General features: G+C 43.3%; 2 protein-coding genes across 2 annotated transcripts; both read left to right on the forward strand.

The window, feature by feature from the left end:
- Positions 1–10,787: 10,787 nt before the first annotated feature.
- Positions 10,788–11,423, forward strand: LOC122563593 (claudin-6-like). Its single transcript, XM_043717520.2, has one exon. It carries the CDS (start codon positions 10,788–10,790, stop codon positions 11,421–11,423), a length of 636 nt encoding a protein of 211 aa, XP_043573455.2.
- Positions 11,424–24,336: 12,913 nt separating this feature from the next.
- Positions 24,337–25,008, forward strand: LOC122563592 (claudin-4-like). Its single transcript, XM_043717519.2, has one exon. The coding sequence runs from the start codon at positions 24,337–24,339 to the stop codon at positions 25,006–25,008; it is 672 nt and encodes a 223-aa protein (XP_043573454.1).
- Positions 25,009–25,247: the final 239 nt, after the last annotated feature.

The raw sequence follows: 25,247 nt of genomic DNA on the forward strand, positions 1-25,247 counted from the left end.
AGGGGCGGATTTGTGGAAGTGTGCCTGGCCAATGTAAATAACATCCTTGAAACTTGAAGGTGAAAGCTGTTGTCGGTTAACGCCCCTAACCGACCCAGCATGAATAAAGAACAATTTGTCATGGTACTGTACAGCTACATGGTGTTGCATTAAATGCATCTTTAACACTACAAATGCTGGGAATTTGAAACAGAATGCTGGTGAAACCTCGCAGGTCTGGCAGTTTCTGCGGAGAGAGAAACATTTTTGAGTCTGGTATGACACTTGCTGAGTTTCTGCAGGATTCTTTGTTTCAGATGCATTTTTTGTGTTCTTGACTATTTGCAGTGAAATCTATGTTTTTATTTGAAGTATCATTTGTTGGTTAATTCACATAATTTGCATTGGATCTGATTTGTGGAAATGAAAAGCTACAAAATGTGAAATATTGTAGTAAATTTGAAGCTTATTTAGTAAGGTTATCACTGGTTTACAGATTCTCCATTGGAATTATAACAAAGGTGATTAACAGGGTGCATCATCATAGTGCACATGGTCTGTGGAAAGAGATAAATTAATTAAAATAAAGTTCACTATGCAGTGTAGATGACCAGATCCCAGGACTGATAGACGGAAAAGACCTTTCACACACCTACTTTTCTTGGTTTAGAATAATCTTAGAAATTCTTTGTTTTCAATGCTCAGCCTAAATCTATCCCTCCCCATTCCTTTGCTGTATTTCTTACGCCTAACTCTTTTTTTTAATCTTGTTATCTCTGTGTCTTTCTCTATCACTCTTTCTTTTGAAATGTTTATTTCACATTTGTAGGTTTTGAACAGCTGCCTAAAAAAAATTCACCGATCATTATTAGATTACTTACAGTGTGGAAACAGGCCCTTCGGCCCAACAAGTCCACACATTCCCTCCGAACAGCTACCCACCCAGACCCATTTGCCTACATTTACCCCTTCACCCAACACTATGGGCAATTTAGCATGGTCAATTCACCTATGCACATTTTTGGACTGTGGGAGGAAACGGGAGCACCTGGAGGAAACCCACGCAGACACAGGGAGAACGTGTAAACTCTACACAGAGAGTTGTCTGAGGCGAGAATTGAACCCAGGTCTCTAGCACTGTGAGGCAGTAGAGCTAACCACTGTGCCACCATGCCGCCCGTTAAAAGTGGGACAACTCATGGCTGCATTATCGGCTCACTGTCTTTTCCAGTGCCCAACGTTTTTGGCCTTCATCTTCAATGCTTTTACATTTGATCGATGCATTAAATTTACAAGCATTTCGAGATGGATAAATAATGGGGAATGCATCTTCATCAACCCTTGAGGTGTTAAGTAAAGGACCTCCATTTAACAACATCACTAACAGAAAGAAGGAAGAATGAAAGAGAATTAAGGTTAAAATGGCTGCTAAAACCTGTCTGCAATGGATGCAGTACTCTCAACAATTTATAAAAGTGAGTTGGGTTAATGCCATAATGGGAGAGCAGCCGAGACTGATTCCTATGGATTGTGGGACTACCCTTCTCGAAATGCTTGTAAATTTAATGCATTGATCAGATGTAAAAACGTTGAAGGTGAAGGCCGAAAGAGTGATTAAGCTATGTGAGAAACAGCATGGAATCAGTATGAAAGGACTAACAGCAATCAAAGGCATGGTTCACTCAAGCAGATTGGATGAGGACTAGTTCTGTGCCTTGACTGGGTGAACGTTTATTAACACATGTGGCAGTGTGTTTTCAAGTTCTGGTGAAACTGGAATGTGCGCGCAAGGTAATCTCTTGCTTCAATCATGCCAACTTTCCTGGCTGGTTTAAACATTAACTTTTGCTTGGCTGCCAGTTTCTACTTCTGTAAGGAGAGACTGAGAAAATTGGGTCTGTATTAGTTTAGAAGAATGAGAGGCAATCTCATAGAAACTCAGAAGTTTCTAAAGGGCTAATCAATGTAGGTGAAGAAAGGATTTTACACCTAGCTGTGCTGTCTGGAATGAGGGTAGAGACTTAAAAAAAAAACACTGCAGATACTGGAATCCAAAGTAGACAAGCAGGAGGCTGGGAAAACACTGCAAGCCAGACAGCATCAGGAGGTGGAGACGTCAGTGTTTCGGGTGACGAAGGGTTACACCTTCTGCACCTCCTGATGCTGCCTGGCCTGCTGTGTTCTTCCAACCTCCTGCCTATCTAGTCTGGATCTGGGAACCAGTCTCAACATCAAGCCATTTGAGACTAAGATTCGGAGAGGGATTTCTTAACTCAGAGGATGGTGGGTGTTTAGAATTGTCAGCCCCAGACACAGTGGTAACTCAGTAAAGAAATTTGAAACAGAGATTGATAGAGCCTTAAGCCAAATCGATCCAGCCACAGAATGATACAGACAATGGAAAGAAAGTTAGGAAGAATTGCGTGAGATCAGCGGCAAGGGGATTCCCAATGTCAGGAGTAAAAACCCCATTTTCAGACCAATTGTTGAATGGTGAGATGGGATTCTCATGAGTGAGTGGTGAGTGTGCGTTAACATCCTCATTATTACTTAATCTGGCCTCATTGAAATGCAGTTTCCAATTGGAGTAGGCATGGGAAAGTGATATTGAGGTAGATAATCAGGCATGATCTGGAGTGGTGGAGTAGACTGGATGGGCTGAATGGCCTAATTTGACTCTTATATTTGAAAGAAAAACAAGGCAGGATCATGGAATAACGGGCTTTAGAGAGCTCTTATGATATTGATGGACCAAATGACCTTCTTCAAGAATTAAATAGGGACGAGATTAGATTACTTACAGTGTGGAAATAGGCCCTTTGGCCCAACAAGTCCACACTGACCCTCCAAAGAGCAACCCAACCAGACCCATTCCCCTACACCTAACACTACAGGCAATTTAGCATGGCCAATTCATCTAACCTGCACATCTTTGAACTGTGGGAGAAAACCAGTGCACCTGGAGAAAACCCATGCAGACATGGGGAGAATGTGCAAACTCAACACAGACAGTTGCCCAAGGCAGGAATTGAACCGGGGTCCCTGGTGCTGTGAGGCAGCAGTGCTAGCCACTGTGCCACCCAAAGGAACAAAGGTCCCACTAAGGCTTGGGCTAAGATTGCTGGATTCACAGTGCAAAGTGCTAACAGTTCTACCATGGGAGCCGCTCACATCTGTGCTGTAAAATTCCGTGATATAATATCGTATAAGAACAATGAAATATGATCGACAAAATTATAGTTACATAGTCCTTTTCATGAATGCAGAAGATCCCAAAATATTTCAGAACCAATGAAGTACATTTTAAAATACATTGACTGTTTCATGATTTTGGAGGTGCCGGTGTTGGACTGGGGTGTACAAAGTTAAAAGTCACACAACACCAGGTGATATTTGGTAGCACTAGCTTTTGGAGCGCTGCTCCTTCATCAGGTGGTTGTGGAGTATAAGATCGTGAGACACAGAATTTATAGCAAAAGTTTACAGTGTCAGTGAGTCATAGAGTTACAGATATGTACAGCACGAAACAGACCTTTCGGTCCAACCCGTCCATGTCGATCAGATATCCCAACCCAATCTAGTCCTACCTGCCAGCACCCGGCCCATATCCCACCAAACCCTTCCTATTCATATACCCATCCAAATGCCTTTTAAATGTTGCAATTGTACCAGCCTCCACCACTTCCTCTGGCAGCTCACTCCATACATGTACCACCTCTGTGTGAAAAAGTTGCCACTTAGATCCCTTTTATATCTTTCCCCGCTCACCCTAAATCTATGCCCTCTAGTTCTGGACTCCCCCACCCCAGGGAAGAGACTTTGTCTATTTATCCTATCCATGTCCTTCATGGTTTTATAAACCTCTATAAGGTCACCTCTCAGCCTCCGCGGAAGGAGACCAGAATTGCACATAATATTGCAAAAGTGGCCTAACCAATGTCCTGTACAGCTGCAACATGACCTCCCAACTCCTGTACTCAATACTCTGACCAATAAAGGAAAGCATACCAAATGCCTTCTTCACTATCCTACCTACCTGCAATTCCACTTTCAAGGAGCTCTGACCCTGTACTCCAAGGTCAGCAACTTGACTCTTCTATTTGAAAGAAAAACAAGACAGGATCATGGAATAACAGCTTTTAGAGAGCTCTTATGATATTGATGGACCAAATGACCTTCTTCAAGAATTAAATAGGGACGAGATTAGATTACTTATAGTGTGGAAATAGGCCCTTTGGCCCAACAAGTCCACACTGACCCTCCAAAGAGCAACCCAACCAGACCCATTCCCCTACGCATAACACTACAGGCAATTTAGCATGGCCAATTCATCTAACCTGCACATCTTTGGACTGTGGGAGATGTTTGCTCCCACACTCAGCAACACTCCCTAAGACCTTATCATTAAGTATATACGTGCTGCTAAGATTTGCTTTCCCAAAATGCAGTACCTCGCATTTATCTGAATTAAACTCCATCTACCACTCCTCAGCCCATTGGCCCATCTGGTCAAGATCCCGTTGTAACCTGAGGTAACTTTCTTCGCTGACCACTACACCTCCAATTTTGGTGTCATCTGCAAACTTACTAACTACATCCATATCATTCATAAAAATGGACCCAGCACTGATCCTTGTGGTACTCCACTGGTCACAGACCTAAAGTCTGGAAAGATCCCTCCACCACCACCCTCTGTCTTCGACCTTTAAGCCAGTTCTGTATCCAAATGGCTAGTTCTCCCTGTATTCCATGAGATCTAACCTTGCTAACCAGTCTCCCAGTGTTTACATCACACTGTAAACCTTTGCTATAAATTCTGTGTCTCACGATCTTATACTCCACAGACACCTGACGAAGGAGCAATGCTCTGAAATCTAGTGCTTCCAAATAAACCTTTTGGACTATCACCTGGTGTTGTGTGATTTTTAACTTTGACTGTTTCAGTGTTAGAACTACCCCACAAACAGCAATGTGACAAGAACGAGATACTGTATTTTTAGTTTAGTTGATTGATTGAGGGTTAAATACTAGCCTAGACTTTGAGGAGAACCACCCTTCTTTTTTTTGAAATCCGGCCATATGCAGCTGAGGCAATCGGCAAGGCTTCAATTCAACAACGTCCCTTGGAAAGAGAGCACCTTTTGAAGATGCAGTATGCTTTCCATTGTGGGATGCGAGCTCCCGCCATACTTCACCTTCTTGGGCAGGTCCTTCAGGATCGAGGATGACTTTCTTCCATTCCTGAGGTGTGGGTGTTGAGGTGCCTAAATAATTCAATATTGGATCCAAACATACTGCCACAGGTCATAACATCATAAGATCATAGAATAAAAAGGAAGGGAATTAGAAAGGTGTTGAAACTGAATAACAATGTGCAATCTAAATTAGGTCATAAACACAGTTTATTCGAAGTGATTATATGTTTAATTAGGTCATAGTTGCTCTTTTAAGCACGTTGCAGATTCCCTATGTTATGATAAGATGGAAACTGATTCATTTCCTGGTTATTCAGTGATTAAGCTATGTGAGAAAGAGCACAGAATCAGTATGAAAGGACTAACAGCAACCAAAGGCATGGCCCTCGTAAGCAGATTGGATGAGGACTGATTCTGTGCCTTGATTGGGTGAAAGTTTATTAGCACATGTGGGAGTGTGTATTCAAGTTCTGATGAAACCGGAATGTGTGCGAAAGGTAATCTCTTGTTTCAATCGTGCCAGCTTTCCTGGCTGGCTTGAGCATTAACTCTTGCTTGGCTGCCAGTTTCCACTTCTAGTTGGATGATCTCAGCTGAAACAAAGGCAAAATAGACAGTGTATTAGCAAATGAAATAAAAGCCGCAAATTCTGGGACACTCCTTGGGCAGCATCTCCTCAGAGGCTGACAAATTTTCATAGGAACTGGGAAAAGTTAGAAACTTAAATCATTTGAGGCAAGTGAAAGTGGGGTGGGGAAAAGAACAAAATTGATTGCTTGTGATATGGTGGAAGACAGAGGAGATAAAGTGGGAAAAGAGTTGGGATTGCACAACCAATGAAGTGGTGATAGAACAACTAACAAAGCTGTGTCTCGAGATGGTGTGAATGACATATTCATGAACTGCTGCCTATGGAATGCAGAAACAAGAAAATCGAGTTAGAACCAAACCCTGAAAAGAGAAAGGCAACAAAATGGAGATGGACTGTACAATTTGAAGTTATTTGAATCTATATTGAGACCAAAAGGCTATAAAGCATGTGCTGAATCGAAACACCAATGCCGAAAAAGTGATGGCCTCCTTTTTCTCTGGTGGTTTCAGTAGTTTTCAGTGGGTTTGAACCTGACATGTTCTGGGCACTATGCAAGGTCTCATGATCCCACCTGCATTCATTGGCACTAAAGTAATAAACTCATTCATAAAGAATATAATGTGCCTGCCAGGACAGTTAGGGGGAGAAATGGACCAGCGGACAACAAAACAGGAGGTTGAGGTGAAGAGGTAATTAGTGTCATAGAGTCATAGAGTTGTACAGCACGGAAACAGACCTTTTAATCCCCAACCAGATGTCCTAAACTGATCTAGTCTAATTTGCCAGCATTTGGCCTATATCCCTCTAAACCCTTTCTGTTCATGTGCCCATTCAAGATGCCTGTTAAATGTTGGAATTGTACCCACCCCCACCTCCTCTAGCAACTTGTTCCAAACACATATCATTTTAAATGTACAAAGTTAAAAATCACACAACACCAGGTTATAGTCCAACAGCTTTAATTGGAAGCACACTAGCTTTCGGATCGCCATTCCTTCATCAGATGGTAAGAAGCGGTGCTCCGAAAGCTAGTGTGCTTCCAATTAAACCTGTTGGACTGTAACTTGGTGTTGTGATTTTTAACTTTGTACACCCCAGTCCAACACCGGCATCTCCAAATAATTTTAAGTGTGTTCTTTAGATTACGATTAATTCTTTTAGGTAGTGTTGAGGTGAAGACTCTGACCTGCAAGCACCTAAGAATGGAGCCAAGTGTAAAAAGAGCGATAGCGATCAAAGATGTGTCCTCACAAAGCAAGTTAGATGAGGTCATCAGTTTCTTTGGCACCTTCAGCTGGAGTCAATTTGCTTATCGTAACGTAAGATGTCACCAGCATCAACAACCTTCCACATTTAAAAACATAAACGTCAGACGTAAGAAAAAAAAAAGTTTCTTAATAAAAACAAAAAAGTGCTCTAAATACTCATTGAGTCAAATGTGATCTGGGTGGAGAAAATTCAAAATAATGTTTCAGATCAATAAATTTTCTTGTTTGTTGAATAGATTACTGGTTTTACTGTGCTCACATGGGACAACAGAGCCAGGAGACAGCGAGAGGTGGGTTTGATTTGGAGCAAGAGGGGTAAGAGAAGTATAAAAGGGATGGAAGCGAGGAGGTTAAATGAGAGCAGACATAGCAATGTAAGTCAAAATATTCGCCAAATTCATGGTGATGGCACAAATGGAGAAGCAAAAGTTGGGTCTAGCAGATCTGTAATTGTCAGCAGCAGAATTTATATTTTACTGTCTGTGAAAATGGGAACAGAGATTCTGAAGCTGGATGACTTTCTGAAAAGGAAGAATGTATAAAGTTAAATTTAAAATGGCTGGTGGGGAAGGGTACCGGCTCATTGCTTACTCATAGAGCCAGCAGATAAAATGGGCTGAATGGCCTCTTTCTGTGCTGTGACAATTCCATGATTCTGTGATTGATGAACAGAATGTTCAGTCAAGAAGGCTGTAAAATTGAAAAGTAGAATGCTTGTTCTATGCTCTGCAAGTTTCTTTCTGTCACTTTTCCTCTCATACTGACTGCTGGTTCCTGTGAGGACAGGGCAGATTTCACCTCAACCACCAGATGGAGCTCTTTATGACAAACTATTGAATTTCCAGTCACAGCCTCAGAACTTCCCAAAATGGTCCACCGTCAAGGAGGTGCTTTCCTGGTTGTGTGCATTAGCCATGGGGATTGTGAGGGTGGCAGGATGGTGTGTTGTGTCTGGGTACGATGTGCTTCAGAGGGTTGGTGCAGACTCGATGGGCCAAATGGTCTCTATCTGCGCAGTAGATTTTCAATGAAAATGAGTGAATGAAAGACTAACTTTACACCATGCATCTCATGACTTCAGGCCATCCAGTACTCATCACAGCCAATGAGGTCCATCAAAAGTGTAGGAAATATGCAGCCAGTGTATGCACAGTCAGATCCCACAAATGGCCATGCAATGTTCTCCTGATGTGGGTTGTGGGATCAAGGCTTGGGGGAAGGCGGGTCACACTACCCTGCACTTCTCCAATTATAGAGCCGTGGGATCTTTGACAGAGATTTGTTTTAATATTTCCCACACAAAGCCAGCCTGCAGTAGAGTCTCTGACTCAAGAATCAGAAGTGGGGCTTAAAACCACAACCTTTTGATGCAGAAGCAGGAGCGGGCTCACCACTGAACCAGGAAGCAGGGGAAACAGGGCAACAAATGCTACTACTGCAGAAAATACAGAGATATGGCATTGAGGGTGAGTTGGAGGTTTGGATTAGGAATTGGCTGGATGGAAGAAGACAGAGGGTAGTAGTTGATGGCAAAGTTTCTTCATGGAGTGCCGTCACTAGCGGTGTTCCACAAGGATCTGTTTTGGGACCATTGCTGTTTGTCATTTTTATAAATGACCTGGAAGATGGGTTAGAAGGTTGGGTGAGCAAGTTTGCGGATGATACGAAAGTCGGAGGAGTTGTTGACAGTGAGAAAGGATGTGGCAGGTTACAGCAGGATATAGAGAAGTGCAGAGCTGGGCAGAAAGGTGGCAAATGGAATTCAATGTAGGTAAGTGTGAGGTGATTCACTTTGGGAAGAATAACAAAAAGATGGGGTACTGGGCTAATGGTCGGATACTTGGTAGTGTGGATGAGCAGAGGGATCTTGGTGTCCATGTACACAGATCTCTGAAAGTTGCCACTCAGGTAAATAGTGCGGTGAGGAAGGCATATGGCGTACTGGCTTTTATTGGTAGAGGAATTGAGTTCCGGAGTCCTGAGGTCATGATGCAGTTGTATAAGACTCTGGTGCGGCCGCATCTGGAATATTGTGTGCAGTTTTGGTCGCCATACTATAGGAAGGATGTGGAGGCACTGGAACGGGTGCAGAGGAGGTTTACCAGGATGTTGCCTGGTATGGAAGGAAGATCGTATGAGGAAAGACTGAGGCACTTGGGGCTGTTTTCATTAGAGAAAAGAAGGTTTAGGGGTGACTTGATTGAGGTGTACAAGATGATTAGGGGGTTAGATAGGGTTGACAGTGTGAACCTTTTCCCGCTTGTGGAGTCGGGTATTACAAGGGGGCATAGCTTTAAATTAAGGGGGGGTAGATATAGGACTGAAGTTAGGGGTCGGTTCTTCACTCAGCGAGTCGTGAGTTCATGGAATGCCCTGCCAGTAGCAGTGGTGGACTCTCCCTCTTTATGGGCATTTAAGCGGGCATTGGATAGGTATATGGAGGATAGTGGGTTAGTATAGGTTAGGTGGGCTTGGATCGGCGCAACATCGAGGGCCAAAGGGCCTGTACTGCACTGTATTCTTCTATGTTCTAAATACTGAATGAATGGTGCACATCTTTCAATCATGTTGACTGACACTGAGTAGACAGTGTGGTCTGGAGATATGTCATCATGATTCATCCTGATTGGGTAATATGTAAGTGAGTGATCAGACACATTAAAGTTAACGTTCGAGGTCTAGCCGTGGTGTTGTGGGTCCAGGGCAGCTCCTCATACAAACTCGCGCACACACGCACAAACATGTGTACATACGTGCACACACAAACATGCACATACACACAAACACATGTGCAGGCACGCACACAGAAACATGTGCGTGCACACATGCATACACAAACACACACATACACGCGCACACACAAACACACGCATGCACACACAATCACGTGCACACACACCAACACACAAACACATGAGCGTGCGCGTACACACACATACATACAAACATATGCGTGCACATACATACACACACCAACACGCAAACACATGAGCGCGTGCACACACACACACCTACATACATACAAACACATGCGTGCACATATACACTTCGGAATAGCTGAAGTGTCAGGAGCTTCTGCTGTGGGGAGGAGAACACCCTCAGCTATCAGACTAGAGCACCACCCCCTGGTATTTGGTGATAAGTATCTCAAGAATTTAAGAGATGATGGGGACAGTGAAGAAAGAGTAACTGAGGTGGACGATCGGCCTTTTCTCGTTGAATGACAGAGCAGGCTCAAGTAGCTGCATGGCCTACTCCTGCTCCTAATTCTTCTATTCCTAGTCATTTATTTCATCCATTCAGGAACCCAGTTAATGCAGACAAAACACCGCAGGAAATCGGCCAAGGGAATATTCTATCGAGACCTTATATATTGCTTCTGATGTTTCAAGGCAACAGCAGCATTTACAACATTACAGCATTGTCAAACACTTGAAGATCAGCAGCTTTGCCACTCGCTTGTAGTTCTAACTGGTGTCTCTCGGATCCTTTTCTATTCTCTCTCCCTGCTCCTCCCACACAGAAATCCATCCTTCAGTATGTGCAGGGAGAGCTGCTGAAAGTATCACTTCCTTTGTGCCTTTGGCAGTGAGAGATGGTCGAGGTGAGAGCCCTTTACTCAGGGCCTACCTTTCTCTTTGGCGTTACGGCAAGTTAACCTGGTGGCCCTGACAGTCAACCAGGGAGAGAGTTGCTGCGGGGACAGCAGTTCAGCATTTCTGGGAAGTTGCTGAGGGATTTTGGGCAGATCCTATGGCGAGTGCCGGCTTCCAAGTGGTGGGATTCGTCGCTGGCTTGGTTGGGTGGTTCATGGCCTGCGTTGCTATGGCGATCCCACAGTGGAAGATCCGCAACCTCGGCGGCAGTACGATTCTGACAGTGGAGGAGGGCTGGGTGGGGATCTGGATGAGCTGCATCAACGACAGCGGTGGTCTCCTGAGCTGCGATGTGTATGATTCACTGCTAGCCCTGCCATCTGACCTCCAGGCAGCCCGGGCCCTCATGTGCTTGGCCGTGGCATTGGGCATTTTCGCTGCGGTGGTGTCATGCGGGGGCTTGAAGTGCACCAAGTTTGCGAGGGCTGAGGAGAGGTTGAAAGCCTCACTGACCGTAACTGGAGGGATTTTATTCATCGTGGCAGGAATATGTGTCCTGATTCCTGTCTCCTGGACTGCTGCCAATATCGTGGCTGATTTCTACAACCCGCTCGTGCCCACGTCCATGAAGACAGATCTGGGAGATGCCCTGTTCCTAGGCTGGGGCTCAGCGTTTGTGCTTGTCCTAGGGGGAAGCATCCTCTGCTGCTCATGTCCAGCAGCCAGTGAGCACAGTGAAGGCTACGTGAGGAATTGTACTCACTATCAGCTCACAGCCCCTGCAAACAGGTAATGGTCGCAGACAAAATCCTCAACTCTGTCCTTTCTCACAACTCGGCTCAACAATCTCCCAACCAGAGACCCACAATCTAACTTTTTTAAACTTCAGCTCATCCAGATTTCTGCTGCCTCTGTGCTCACACCAAATCCCATTCATCCAATGCCTGTATTTAATGACTTCCATGTTGAATCCCAATACGCTGGAATATTACCATCACTACTCTAAGGCCTCATCCTTCCCAGAACCACTTTGCTCGGTTAAAGATCCTACCTAAATGTAGATTGTTGTTGTTTCTATGGAAGTGTTCACCTGATTCAGTCAGGCATGAGCACCTCAGCAGTAAGGTCACAGTTTGTTATAAATGGAGGATGCCAAATACTCTAGAGTGGGAATTATCCTGGTCAACAATATCACAAGGTGTCTTTGGTCCCTGGGGCTGAATTGAATCAAGCTCAAGTTAAACTTAGGGGTCTTGCAATTTCAATAATGGAACAAAAATACTTTGGAGTGAGTTACCAAGCTGAAATTTAATTGAGAGGCTCAAGGAGTTTACATTGAATAACCGAATCCAGGGAATGAATTTGAGGCTGGAGATTAATCGAGGAATTCAAGAGGATGAATTGTGGAATAACAGATGTCCAGGAATGAAGTACAGCCTAGAATCTAAACAAGGGATGTAAAATTTTATGGAGAGTATCAGATATCTGGCAATGGAATGGATCAAAATAGCAGTGTGAATCCTGACTGAATTTTATTCTTTTGGTCACTAGCTGAGGAACACCATACATTCTTTGCAGATCTCCTCAGAATATTCAAAATAAGGTCAGCTGTCTGAACTCAGACCAGAGGAATTAAATCCAGGATGCTCAGACTCAGTTAAACTCAGTGAGACAGCAAGAGAGGATGATGTTTGCTGCTGTTTGGGGAATCCAGGAAGTTTGCCTGCCAATTCTGCCTTTATTTCTATCACCTACGTAACCTTCATGTTGCTTTGAGTAAAAATGAAAGCTGTCAAATGCCGACCACAGCACTATGGCTGAGCTGGAGTTTGATGATTGTGAACTGAATATTTTTACAGGGCTTTGTAGAAATTTCTGGAAAGTCATGCCGTCGTTGTTCACACTCTGAAATGACCTCTTCATGGCAATGATGGTTAGAACCATCATAGAGGATTGATAAAGGAATGATTACGCAGCATGAAGCAAGATCAGGTGTAGCAGCTATGAATACTGTAACTGATCCCTGTACAATTAGCAGTCTCTTAAACCATCATTCATTAATAGAGACATCTCACTTTCACTCAGAGAAATGTAGTGCTTGATTGTAGGATCACCTCGAAGTCTGGCTTAGTAAATAAATGATGTAAGCGCTGTGCTCTGACATTGATGTGTAATCCATAGGAATAGAGTCATAGAGATGTACAGCACAGTCCCTTCAGTCCAAATTGTCCATGCCGACCAGTTATCCTAAATTAATCTAGTCTCATTTGCCAGCACTTGGCCCATAGCACTGAGGAGTGTGGAATTGTCAGAGCTGCCCTCTCAGATGGGCTTAAAAAATCTCTTTGTACTATTTCAAAGAAGTCCTGTCTCCTGAAAAATGTTTGTTCCTCAATTAAACATATTACCGGGTCATTAGCACATTGCTACTTGTAAGAGCTTGCTGAATGCAAATTAGTTGCCTTGTTTCCTGCATTGCAATAGTGCCTGTGCTTCAAAATTGTTCCATTAACCATAAAGGGTTTTGCAATGTGTGACGGTCAGGTAATGTCCTCTAAAGATGACAAATGAAAGTTTTGCATTGGGATAGGCATATAAAGATTTGTGTTGAGAGTGTGGCGCTGGAAAAGCACAGCAGGTCAGGCAGCATTCGCGGAGCAGGAGAATTGACTTTTCGGGCATAAACCCTTCACCTGGAATTATGAAGAAGGGCTTATGCCCGAAACGTCGATTCACCTGCTCCTCGGATGCTGCCTGACCTGCTGTGCTTTTCCAGCGCCACACTCTTGACTCTGATCTCCAGCGTCTGCAGTCCTCACTTTCTCCCACATAAAGATTTGTGTGTACATTTTGTGTATATCCATGACTTTATACACACATCCTAATTTGCACTAATTCTGGTTCTTCTGTAATCCTGTGTTATCTGACTTCTAGCTAAGTAAAGTTTCTGTTCACATATTCTAAACCCTCCATATTTTCATCCCTTTGTAACTTCCTCCAGTGCCACAACTACCCAGGAATCCAGCACTTGTCCAACTGACATGCCCCAATTTTTGATCACTCCACCAATGGCTACTATGCCTTCAGCTTTCTAGCTCCCAGCTTTGGAATTCACACACATTCCCTCCCACCTCTTTACCTCTCTCTTCCTGAAAATTGTTCCTTTAAATCTCCATATTTGACCAACCTTTGGTCACCTTAACAAACATATCCTTGTGTAGCTTTAACTGAAACTGAGTCTGGTAGTGTTCCTGTGAAGTGACGTGGGACATTTTGTTACATGAACAGTAGTTGTGTGTACATATCTGGAAATAAACTGTTATTTTCATTGAGATGTTTATTTCAATAATTTCACATGATGATTTATTTGTAAATCCCAGGATCAACATCTGAATCTGCATTTATGATTCTACAATATGGACCAGGAAGCATATTCAGAATTCCTGCAAAATTCTCAACCCAGACAGTTTTGAGGATTAAAGAGAAGTCATCAAACTCTACCCAATTTGTGAAATAAAGTGCCAGCAACAAAGTAGAACTTGCTGTCCTGATGATCTCTTTCTGGGGCGAATAACAAAATCAGACAGTCAACCAGAGACACAATTCTACAAGTGTCTCCCTAGGACAATAGGACACCAGAGCCATCCAAATGTTACAGTTGAGAAAGAGGTCATTCAGGCCATCATGCCTGAGTAGAGTGGTATGGATTAGACATTTGCTTTAACTTTGGCGTTTTTTTTTCAAACTCATTATGGCTGCCCAGTGCTAATCCCTTATAGAATACCTGTCGGATATGGGCTGGCATTGCACCAGATGCCATAAGAGATATTGGCTTGGGTTATGATGGCAGAGCAAGGAGATCAGTACTCTGCACAGTATCCCTGACAAGAGAGTGACGTAATGAAGCTGTGCAGAGTGACCTTTGCTCAGATTGATCGCCAAGTGGTCCAAAACGGAAACTGTTCTGCTTTCTAGAACTGAAATCTTCTAAACCTGATAAATGCAACGTGTAGGCGAATATCTCATTTTAACACGATTGTCACTGCCCTGACCACTGGTGTGAGTGGAATATAGTGTTACATATTTTTATGGCAGTATTTTTGGAATGAATCATTTATTGGAAATTTATTTTAAAAATTGGCAGCAATAACTTTAAATCCATTGCTTCTCACTCATCCTATGTAAATATGGAAGCAGGTCAAAGGCTGGGAATTCCGTGCGTTGGTAGTTTGCATCCTGTAACCTCAGAGCACCATCTACAGGGCACGGTTCGGGAGTGTCCTGGCATGCTTTTCTCTTGCCTGGATGAGTATAACTCCAGGGGGCTTGGCATATATTATGGCTCAACATTGAATCTGTTAGTATTTTACAAAAAGGAGGCAATACGGGTTAAGTGATCTAAATAAGTGCATTTATTAGCAGTAAATATATAGTAAAAATGAATTGCACGTTCCTGTGTCTGTTGGGGACTCCCTGAGATGGCTGGTCTGGAGAACTCGGTTCCTGGCATTAGTCACGATCCCAGTCTAAGATGAAACCCAATGTCAATAGACAATAGGTGCAGGAGTAGGCCATTCAGCCCTTCGAGCCTGCACCGCCATTCAATATAATCATGGCTGATCATTCCTAATCAGTATCCTGTTCCTGCCTTATCTCCATAACCCTGGATTTCACTATCTTTGAGAGCTCTTTCTTAAATGAATCCAGAGAGTGGGCCTCCACTGCCCTCTGGGGCAGAGCATTCCACACAGCCACCACTCTCTGGGTGAAGAAGTTTCTCCTGAGCTCTGTCCTAAATGGTCTACCCCATATTTTTAAGTTTTGTCTGTGACAAAGTCTCTGATATTGATACCATCTGACGACTGTCAGCATTTCCCAGACATTCCATTGTGCAGAAAACATCATCCAGGTGACTCCAACTACACAAAAGAATGGGACCCCCCAGACAATCAAGGTCATGCAGGAAAAACAGGCTATCCTTACATTAGGATTGGAATTTTCCACTTGTCTCCAATTGCTCATTCTCATGTCTAATTAACCTTTAACAAATAAACCTGAGTGGTCTGGTTTGAAGGCATCATTTTTTTTCAGGGTACTACTACAGCACCATTCAGAATGGAGGACAGGGATTACATGATTGGTACCCCATCTATTACAATGAACATTCACTCCCTCCACCACCAATGCTCAGTAGCAGCAGTGTGTACCAACTACAAGATGCACTGCAGAAATGTACTAAGGCTCCTCTAACAGCACTTTCCAAACCCACAAACACTTCTGTGGGTCCTGAAGAAGGGCTTATGCCCGAAACGTCGATTCTCCTGTTCCCTGGATGCTGCCTGACCTGCTGCGCTGTTCCAGCAACACATTTTCACCACAAACACTTCTATCGAGAAGGACAAGGGAGCAGATGTATGGGATCACTGCCACCTGTTGCAGCAGAGGGATTGAATTCAAGAGTCGTGAGGTGATGTTGCAGCTGTACAGGACCTTGGTAAGGCCACATTTGGAGTACTGTGTGCAGTTCTGGTCGCCTCACTTTAGGAAAGATGTGGAAGCTTTGGAGAGGGTGCAGAGGAGATTTACCAGGATGTTGCCTGGAATGGAGAATAGGTCATACGAGGATAGGTTGAGAGTGCTAGGCCTTTTCTCATTAGAACGGCGAAGGATGAGGGGTGACTTGATAGAGGTTTATAAGATGATCAGGGGAATAGATAGACAGTCAGAGACTTTTTCCCCAGGTACAATAGAGTGTTACAAGGGGACATAAATTTAAGGAGAAGGGTGGAAGGTATAGGGGGATGTCAGGGGTAGGTTCTTTACCCAGAGAGTGGTGGGGTCATGGAATGCGCTGCCTGTGGAAGTGGCAGAGTCAGAATCATTGGTGACCTTTAATTGGATAGGTACATGGATGGGTGCTTAAGCTAGGACAAATGTTCGGCACAACATCGTGGGCCGAAGGGCCTGTTTTGTGCTGTATTGTTCTATGTTCTATGTTCTGTTGTTCCCCTCCAAGCCAATCACCATCCTGACTTGGAAATATATTGCCATTTCTTCAGTGTCGCTGGGTCAAAATTCTGGAACGTGCTCACTCAGGGCATTGTGGGCCTACCCACAGCACATGGACTGCAGCGGTTCAAGAAGGCACCACTGTCTTAAGGGTAACTAGGGAGGGGCAATAAATATTGGCCCAGCCAGTAATGTCCATGGCATTAAAGTGAATTAAGAAGAAAATCCTGAGGATATAGTTTGCTTCTCCGGAACCAATGTTTAAGCTTACTAAAACCAACCACGAGGAATTCTGCTGGCCCATGCTTACAATGCAGTATTATTGAGAATTAGGACTGGAGCTTTACAGGCACATGTGGCTCCTACTGCCTATATTCAGTGTGGGTCCTTAGCCTGCACAGGCAAAAGGTGGGACCTTGGAGGGGATTTTTTAGCAATACCGTTGACAGATTTGGTCGATGTTGAGACTGCAAGAGGATGGAGAGGTGTTGCTGTGGGGGCTTTGAATACTCCAGTTTGCAATCCATATTGTGAGGTAGACAAGCAGAGATCACAGCAAGCCTGGTGTCATCAGGAGGTGAGTCGTGAAGAAAGGTTTATACCCGAAATGTCGACTTCTCCACCTCCTGATGCTGCTTGGCTTGCTGTGATCTTCCAGCCTCCTGCCTGTCCACTTTGGATTCCGGCATCTGCAGCTTTTTTGTCTCTATCCATGTTGTGAGGGCAGCGATTGTTGAGGTGCTTCGGTGGGCCACAAAGTGGCCAAAAAGAAATGTTAATTTATTTTTTGGCTTACTCATCTCCAGTCCCTGCTTCTGGAAATATCTTACGGCGAGTGGGATACTTTCTGCAACCATTTTACCAACTGTCTGTCCCCAATCTGATTTGGGTTGGTATAATTCTCATTGAACTCATAAACAGAACCAGCCGATGCCATGAATCAACATGCTACCCTCCCATTATCCATTTCTGATTGATCCCTAATGAAAAGAAATTAAAAGGATCCCTTTTTAAATAGTTGTAAGTGCATTAGGTAAGCTGCATTTGGAACACTGTCAACCAGGTTTACAGAATCTGCAGGTCCATTTTGCAAAACTGCCAGTGGTTTAACATGAGCTGGCAAACTCCATCAGGATGGTGGATATGGGACGTTATATATCAAATTGACAGTGGTAATCCTTTGGGCAGAGTTAAAGGAAATTGGATAGAAGATGAGAAAATGTCTTCATCAAATGAGAATTGACCATGAAATGCTTAATGAGACAATGCAGAGAAATCTCCATTTAGACTGTTCTTAATATCTAACTTACCAAAAATGCAATTGTGCTACTTCAGTTCTATTCAATCCTCTTTTTTTTCCCTGGAGAGAAGAAGCTTTGGGAGGATAAATCCTACACGAGTCTTGGAATGGGATTCCCTCCAGCATTGAGGGAGATCAACCTAGCGGATAGAGGGCCAAATGTAGGAACCTTTAACCAGGGCTTCCATTCATGCAGAGGATTCTCCTATTGAAAGCAGTGCATGCTAAAATGGAAAGTTATCCATCTCCTGAAGGCCAGAGATAATGTTACCAGTACGTGAAGAGGAGAAAGTATTCCTGGGAAAGTGGATATCATTGTCTTAGATTACAGCTTGATTTCAGCTAAGGTGCTCATAGCAGGATTAAAGAATGATCTTTGCCAGATGCTGTCCAAAGAACTCATTATTTGATATCAGATCACCCATACTTATCACAATTGGAGGGCAGTAATATTTTAATAGAAGTACTAATTAACCTGTCTAAGATTATCATTAAAACAAAGGAGTTTCTGACTGGGACATTAAGAATTTGTTTGAAATGCACGATATGTCCTTCTGGAAGAGTCTGTGAGGGGTAGCCTGGGAGTTGTGACTTGGAAAACTGGAAAAAGGTAACATTTGCAGAATGAAGAGTGTGACAGACACTTAGAACACCCTGCTGACTTTAGTACTTGGTGGGTTTTGTTCTAGATTCAGGATAGTCTCAGAGCGGCACAGTGGCTCTGTGGTTAGCACTGCTGCCTCACAGCACCAGGGTCCCAGGTTCAATTCCAGCCTCGGGTGGCTGCCTCTGTGGAGTTTGAACATTTTCTCTGTGTGTGCGTGGGTTTCCTCCGGGTGCTCTGGTTTCCTCCCACAGTCCAAAGATGTGCAGGTCAGGCGAATTGGCCATGCTAAATTGCCTATAGTGTTAGGTGCATTAGTCAGAGGGGAAATGGGTCTGGGTGGGTTACTCTTCGAAGGGTCGGTGTGGACTGGTTGGGCCAAAGGGCCTATTTCCACGCTGTAGGGAATCCGATCTTTCCCAGGAACGTCCCTGAAGAGGATTTTTATATATCCATCTTTTCTCATCTTTTCAAGTTTAGATGGAGGCTTCAGAATTGATTGCCTCTGGTGTTTATGTGCATTTTGCTTGTGGTTATTGGATTCAGCTTTTGACGAAGGGCAGAGTGCATAAGTAAATGAGGGAGAAAGGAATAGGGAGGTATGTTGATGGGGTGAGATGAAGAGAGGAAAAGAGGTGTCTATGATAGCTAACAAAGAACTATTGGGCCAAATGTCCTGTTTCTGCTCTGTAGAATAATTATGTTGATGCAGGTGATATGTTTATTAATTTTTTAGGGTTAAGGTTTCATCAACCATTATATAAACCTGCCGATCAGGAAGATCATAATTCTGAGCATATTCTATATGTGGCAGAGATACTTTTCTTCCTGTGTGACATCATAACAAAAATTACAACTTAAGAGAACAACATGGAAATAGTTTTCACTCCAATACAGAATGGACTTTAAATGGGATGGGGGACTGAATATACTCTGCAGATCACCAAGTTCCCAGGTTTACATTACAGCCCTTGTTTACTTTTGCATTAACTGATATCAGCCAGGCTTTACCAGCTGTTAGGCAAGGGCATAGGAAATTGATTGGAGTAGGCCCTGGATACTACCAGAGAGAAGTGATTTGAAAGTGAAAGTGGACTTGGCTGTTCTGTAAGTGTTCTCTACAGTCCAATAGCCAGCTATCATTCACAGCCTAGCCTCAGTCATAGAGTCATTGAGATGTACAGCATGGAAACAGACCCTTCAGTCCAACCTATCCATGCCGACCAGATATCCCAACCCAATCTAGTCCCACCTGCCAGCGCCCAGCCCATATCCCTCCAAACCCTTCCTATTCATGTACCCATCCAAATGCCTCTTAAATGTTGCAATTGTACCAGCCTCGACCATATCCTCTGGCGGCTCCTTCCATACACGTACCACCCTCTGCGTGAAAAGTTTGCCCCTTAGGTCTCTTTTATATCTTTCCCCTCTCACCCTAAACCTATGCCCTCTAGTTCTGGACTCCCTGACCTCAAGGAAAAGACTTTGTCTATTTATCCTATCCATGCCCCTCATAATTTTGTAAACCTCTATAAGGTCACCCCTCAGCCTCCAATGCTCCAGGGAAACAGCCCCAGCCCGTTCAGCCTCTCCCTATAGCTCAGATCCTCCAACCCTGGCAACATCCTTGTAAATCTTTTCTGAACCCTTTCAAGTTTCACAACATCTTTCCGATAGGAAGGAGACCAGAATTGCACGCAATATTCCAACAGTGGCCTAACCAATGTCCTGTACAGCTGCAACATGACCTCCCAACTTCTGTACTCAATACTCTGACCAATAAAGGAAAGCATACCAAATGCCTTCTTCACTATCCTATCTATCTGCGACTCCACTTTCAAGGAGCTATGAACCTGCACTCCAAGGTCTCTTTGTTCAGCAACACTCCCTAGGACCTTACCATTAAGTATATAAATCCTGCTAAGATTTGCTTTCCCAAAATGCAGCACCTCGCATTTATCTGAATTAAACTCCATCTGCCACTTCTCAGCCCATTGGCCCATCTGGTCCAGATCCTGTTGTAATCTGACCATGAAGAATAATCACTTAAGAGAGCTAATTACTTCTATTTGTGGAACTGTGGGGCAACAAGCCCACTGATATCGCCAAGAAACAATGAGGGAAAAGTGGAATTTATGTTGCTCCTGGATGCGGACACAGTAACCCATGGATTTAGTAAAACAAAGAATTATTTTTCCAAAGCACGCCACACCAGGTTATAGTCCATCAGGTTTATTTGGAGGTACAGGCTTTTGGAGCACTGCTCTTTCATCTGGTAGCTGATGAAGACGCAGCACTGCAAAAGCTTGTACTTCCAAATAAACCTGTTGGACTATAACCTAGTGTTGTGTGATTTTTAACTTTGCCCATCCCAGTCCAACACTGACATCTTCCCATCATGGCTTTCCAAAGCAGTTATCAGCTGTCCCTTTAAGTCCATTAGCCTCCATTATGCCTGGAAGATCTGAGGTTAGCATGTCTATTTTGTGTTTCACCATTACTCCCTGAAGATTGCAATCAGGATCCTACAATCTGGAAAAACGTTTGGAGTTCCATTTCCAGAATTAAAAAGACTTCTGCCAGTTTTGCATGGGAGTGTTTATCACTTATTTAAGGGCATTCTCTAAATTAAATCAGGCAGGAAATGAAGTTCCCTGACTTTCCATAGCTCTTTCCTCTGCATGTTTATTGCTTCTTATGCACAGAAAGGGTGCATTAGAAATCCCTTATCTCCTCACTCACATTTCTCATCAAGAGACAAATGTATTGATTCTTTTCAGTTTTTTTTCACCCTGGTAATGGATTTGAAAGTGTGTTTCAAACTGCATACATCAAGGAAAAAAAAATGTGTTCATGGCTTCCATGGGGGAAGGTCACAAATGACAAAAAGTTTCAAAATTGTATGTATCTACTTTTGGAAAATGAAGGTATTGGGGAGATCTTTGTACCCAAACAACAGAAAGTTAACATGCAAGGTCAGCAAGCAATTAGCAAAGAAAATAGTATGTTACCCTTCCTTTAAAGAGGTTGAGTTTTTATAGAAAGCAAGTGTAAGTAAGACATTGGTGAGATCACGAAAAGATTGTCTTTGAGGGAGTTTAACAAAGTTTATTAGATAGGTCCTCATAATCGGAAAGTATGTCAATAAAGTGAGATAGAATAGAATGAGTCTGTCTTCTCTGCAGTTTAGAACAATGAGATGCGACCTCCTTGAAATGGATAACATGTTGAGAGGGTTTGCCAGGTTGGTTGCTGGGAGACAATTTCTCCTGATTGAAGAGTCTATAACAAGGCATTTTTGCAGAGTTGAGATAACTCTGGAGACCATAAGAATGGTAGCAGGACCTAGATGAGCAGCCCATTTCCAACTGATATGATTTTTGTCAGTGTAGTAAATGGGTGAGACGTGAGTTGCAGAGTGTGAAACATGAAACTGGTGTTGAGTATAAATAGGCCCCATTATCACAGTTCCAAGAGACTTACCCATAATGCAGGAGTCACAAACCTATGGAGGAGACGGGAAAATTCTTGGAAGGTTGGATCAGATCTGTTATTTGCCATGGCCTGAAGTTATTCAAATTCCCAGTCCTTTAAAAAAAGCTAGGCTGCAATGATAGCTTGGTTAAAGTAGATGCATGCTTTGTTGGTGGACTAAACCAATTGACAAATCATCTGGTGTAATTTAAAAAGAATTCCCACCTTTTTCTGCAGTTCATTGCTGACATTCTTCATGCATTGTTACTACAGTTGAACTCATAATGAACTCTTGGTTTATCTGAGCAGGGAGGCTGAGTTCAAATTTTGATTCACAGTTTTAATAGAATACTAAATAATTAGCTGTCTTTGATGTGGTTTTATGAATGAGAGTGTTCTGTTTTTGTGTGTGAAGTGTTTATGGCTGAGAGTGCAATTGGACGGTTAAAAACTTTTCTTTTCCCTGGCTCCTGACCCTGGATGGGTGGCTGTGGAAAGGGCATGGGCTAAAAGAGGTGGCATGGAAGGGACGTGGAGAAATCAGGTGGTATCGTTGGGTAACAAAGTGGCACAAAAGGGATATATTTGGGGTGGGGTGTTGGGTGAGGGGGCTTGGGCATAATGTTGAAAGAGGACAAGTAAACAGCCTAACAACCTTTCAAAAAACTGGGTCAAAGTTTCAGAGAATTGAAACAAGCCTTCTATCCAGCCCACCTCAGCACTCCCCCAAATCTGATCTGCCTCCAAGGACAACAGTCCAAATTAATCCCCAAATCTCTGCAGTAGAAATTGTGAATGATGGGACCCTGTACATCAAAGAGGATCTGCCAAATTGAGTCATTTCCTAACTCAATTTATTCACTTCAGCTGTGAACATCTGACCTGGGACATCAGCATAAAGGTTTGACAGTTTAGGACAGAAATTTCTTAGTGTAGAGCATTGTGAATCTTTGGAATTCCCTGGGCAATTGCTCAGTGTTCAGTACATTCTAAACCTAGGCCAATAGAGTTTTGATATTGAAGGAGTCAAAGAAGATAGTACGGTAAAGTGTAGGTAGGTGGTCAGCCATTATATCTTGGAAGAACATGCTCAAAGCGCTGTCTGACCTTCTCCAGCTCCGAGATCACTCTCATTTCTAATGTCCTTATCTAACAAAAACAGCTCTAGTTGCTTGCTCCCCAGAGGCTGGTGTCATGAGTTGACTGTAATCAGTGATAGCCCAGCACTTGGACACTGCAGCCAATTTGCACACAGCATCTTATTAACTCACATATTTCATAATGAAGCAAATAAAATTTGGTGTAATGGGTATATACTCAAGGAAACAAATTGAGATTCTATGAATCATTTACATTGGAATTGGTTAAAAGTATCTACAAGTATTTTTAAACAGTCTGTTTGGACATGACACCCACCTGGGACAGATGAGAATTGAAATCAGACCTTCGGGCCCAGGGAATAGTATTAACAGACCAATTAAATCTAGATGGTATTTAAGAACAAATAGGCTTTAACATTAATGAGGAATATATTCCACTGCTGTCTTTTTCTTTCTTTACTAATCTCTTTAAAGTTGGAGTCAATCAATGTTAGCTCTTCTAATTAATTGTGAGACATTATTAAAAAGATCTTACATAAGATTTAGTAAATTGTCAGGGTAATTTAATCTGGCTTCACCTTTAAGTGTTGGCATCTGCTTTTAACAGTAAGAGTATCAACTGTTCAATTAAAATTCTATTCGGCATCATTGATTCCCTATCTCTTTGTGTTCCATCACCCCCACCCTCCCGAACAGAAATCCATCACCTGGTGACTGAGGCTGATGCAATTTTACAAGTTGCTGCCGACATCATTTAAGCTTTCCCTGGAGCAGAGGGGCCAAACTGCCAAGGTTCAAACTTGTTTATTTTGGTTAAAATACTTCTCTTGTCATTCACCTGCTCTTCATTGGCTGTCATCTGGAATCTGCAGATGTAAACTGGACAATAGCATCCAGTGAAGGATCCTGTGGTCAGACAGAACTGTCAAATAGACAGAGAAAAACAGAAAGACAGAGACACAGTAAGAGACTTGGATTAAGAAGGAGAAACAAGGGAGAGAGAGAGAGGGGGAGAGAGAGAGTGTGACAGAGGTAGGCAAAGAGACAGAGTGAGAAGAGTAGGAGACTGAAAAAAACAGAGTGAAAGAGAAACACAGGTATCAACAGACAGAAGGGACAGACTGAAAGAGACTAAGTATTAAAGAGAACGAGTGTGAGACTAGGCATCATAGAGACAGTGAGAGAGATCGATTCAAAGATAAGTGGAACTGTGACGATCATGGCCAGCACTGTTCTGGAATGTTTTGGCTTCCTAATTGGTGTAGTAGGATGGATGTGTGTCTGTGCGGTTACAGGAATGCCACAGTGGAAGATCACACCATTTATTGGAAGCACCATACTGAATACAGAGATCACATGGGAAGGGATTTGGATGACCTGCGTCTACCAGCAGACATTGGGCCGGTTGGTATGTGATAGCTACGACTCCACACTTGACCTCTCTGGGGATGTGCAGATGGCAAGGGCCCTCATGTGTCTGGCCATTTCCTTGGGACTTCTGGCCATCATGGTATCAACAGTGGGAATGAAGTGCACGTACTGCGCTGGGGATGACAGCAGAGTGAAGGGCTATGCGTCCGCTATCGCTGGCTGCCTTTTCTTCCTGGCTGGCCTGTGTGTTTTGATTCCTGTGTCATGGGTCGCACACAATATTATCACAGACTTTTACAATCCACTTGTGCCGGAGGGTTTGAAGCGGGAACTGGGAGATGCCCTGTACTTGGGCTGGTCTGCCACCTGTTTCCTTGGTATCGGAGGAGCCTTTCTCTGTTGCTCTTACCCTACAAACAGTGAGTGTAGACAAGGCTATCGGAACAGTAATGCCACAAATCAGCCTTCGGTGCCCATTCAGAACCCAGCAGCTTGTTACTCGCTGAAGGAATATGTCTGAACTCTCCACTTGAACTCTGAAATGACGTTTTTTGTTTGTAATAGCAACGGGTTTCTGCGATTGTTCTCATTAATTTATTTCACGTTCTTACAGAGTTACAGCCCTGACTGTTTAATGGTTAGAAATAAAAGATTGTTTCTCCCAGTGATCAACCACACTGCCTGATGTGATACTAATCCCTAAAGACAGGACATCTCTAGGACCCATCTCAGTTGGGTGAAGCCTTTAATGACCCTGGC

This window comes from Chiloscyllium plagiosum, unplaced genomic scaffold, assembly GCF_037043375.1.
Source record: "Chiloscyllium plagiosum isolate Xiang-an unplaced genomic scaffold, Cpla_swu_hap1 HiC_scaffold_30, whole genome shotgun sequence".
In the NCBI taxonomy this organism is placed as follows: domain Eukaryota; kingdom Metazoa; phylum Chordata; class Chondrichthyes; order Orectolobiformes; family Hemiscylliidae; genus Chiloscyllium; species Chiloscyllium plagiosum.

What these genes read in the sequence shown, in the direction of transcription:
- LOC122563592 (XM_043717519.2), top strand. Translation starts at nt 24,337, where the DNA reads ATGGCCAGCACTGTTCTGGAATGTTTTGGCTTCCTAATTGGTGTAGTA.
- LOC122563593 (XM_043717520.2), top strand. Translation starts at nt 10,788, where the DNA reads ATGGCGAGTGCCGGCTTCCAAGTGGTGGGATTCGTCGCTGGCTTGGTT.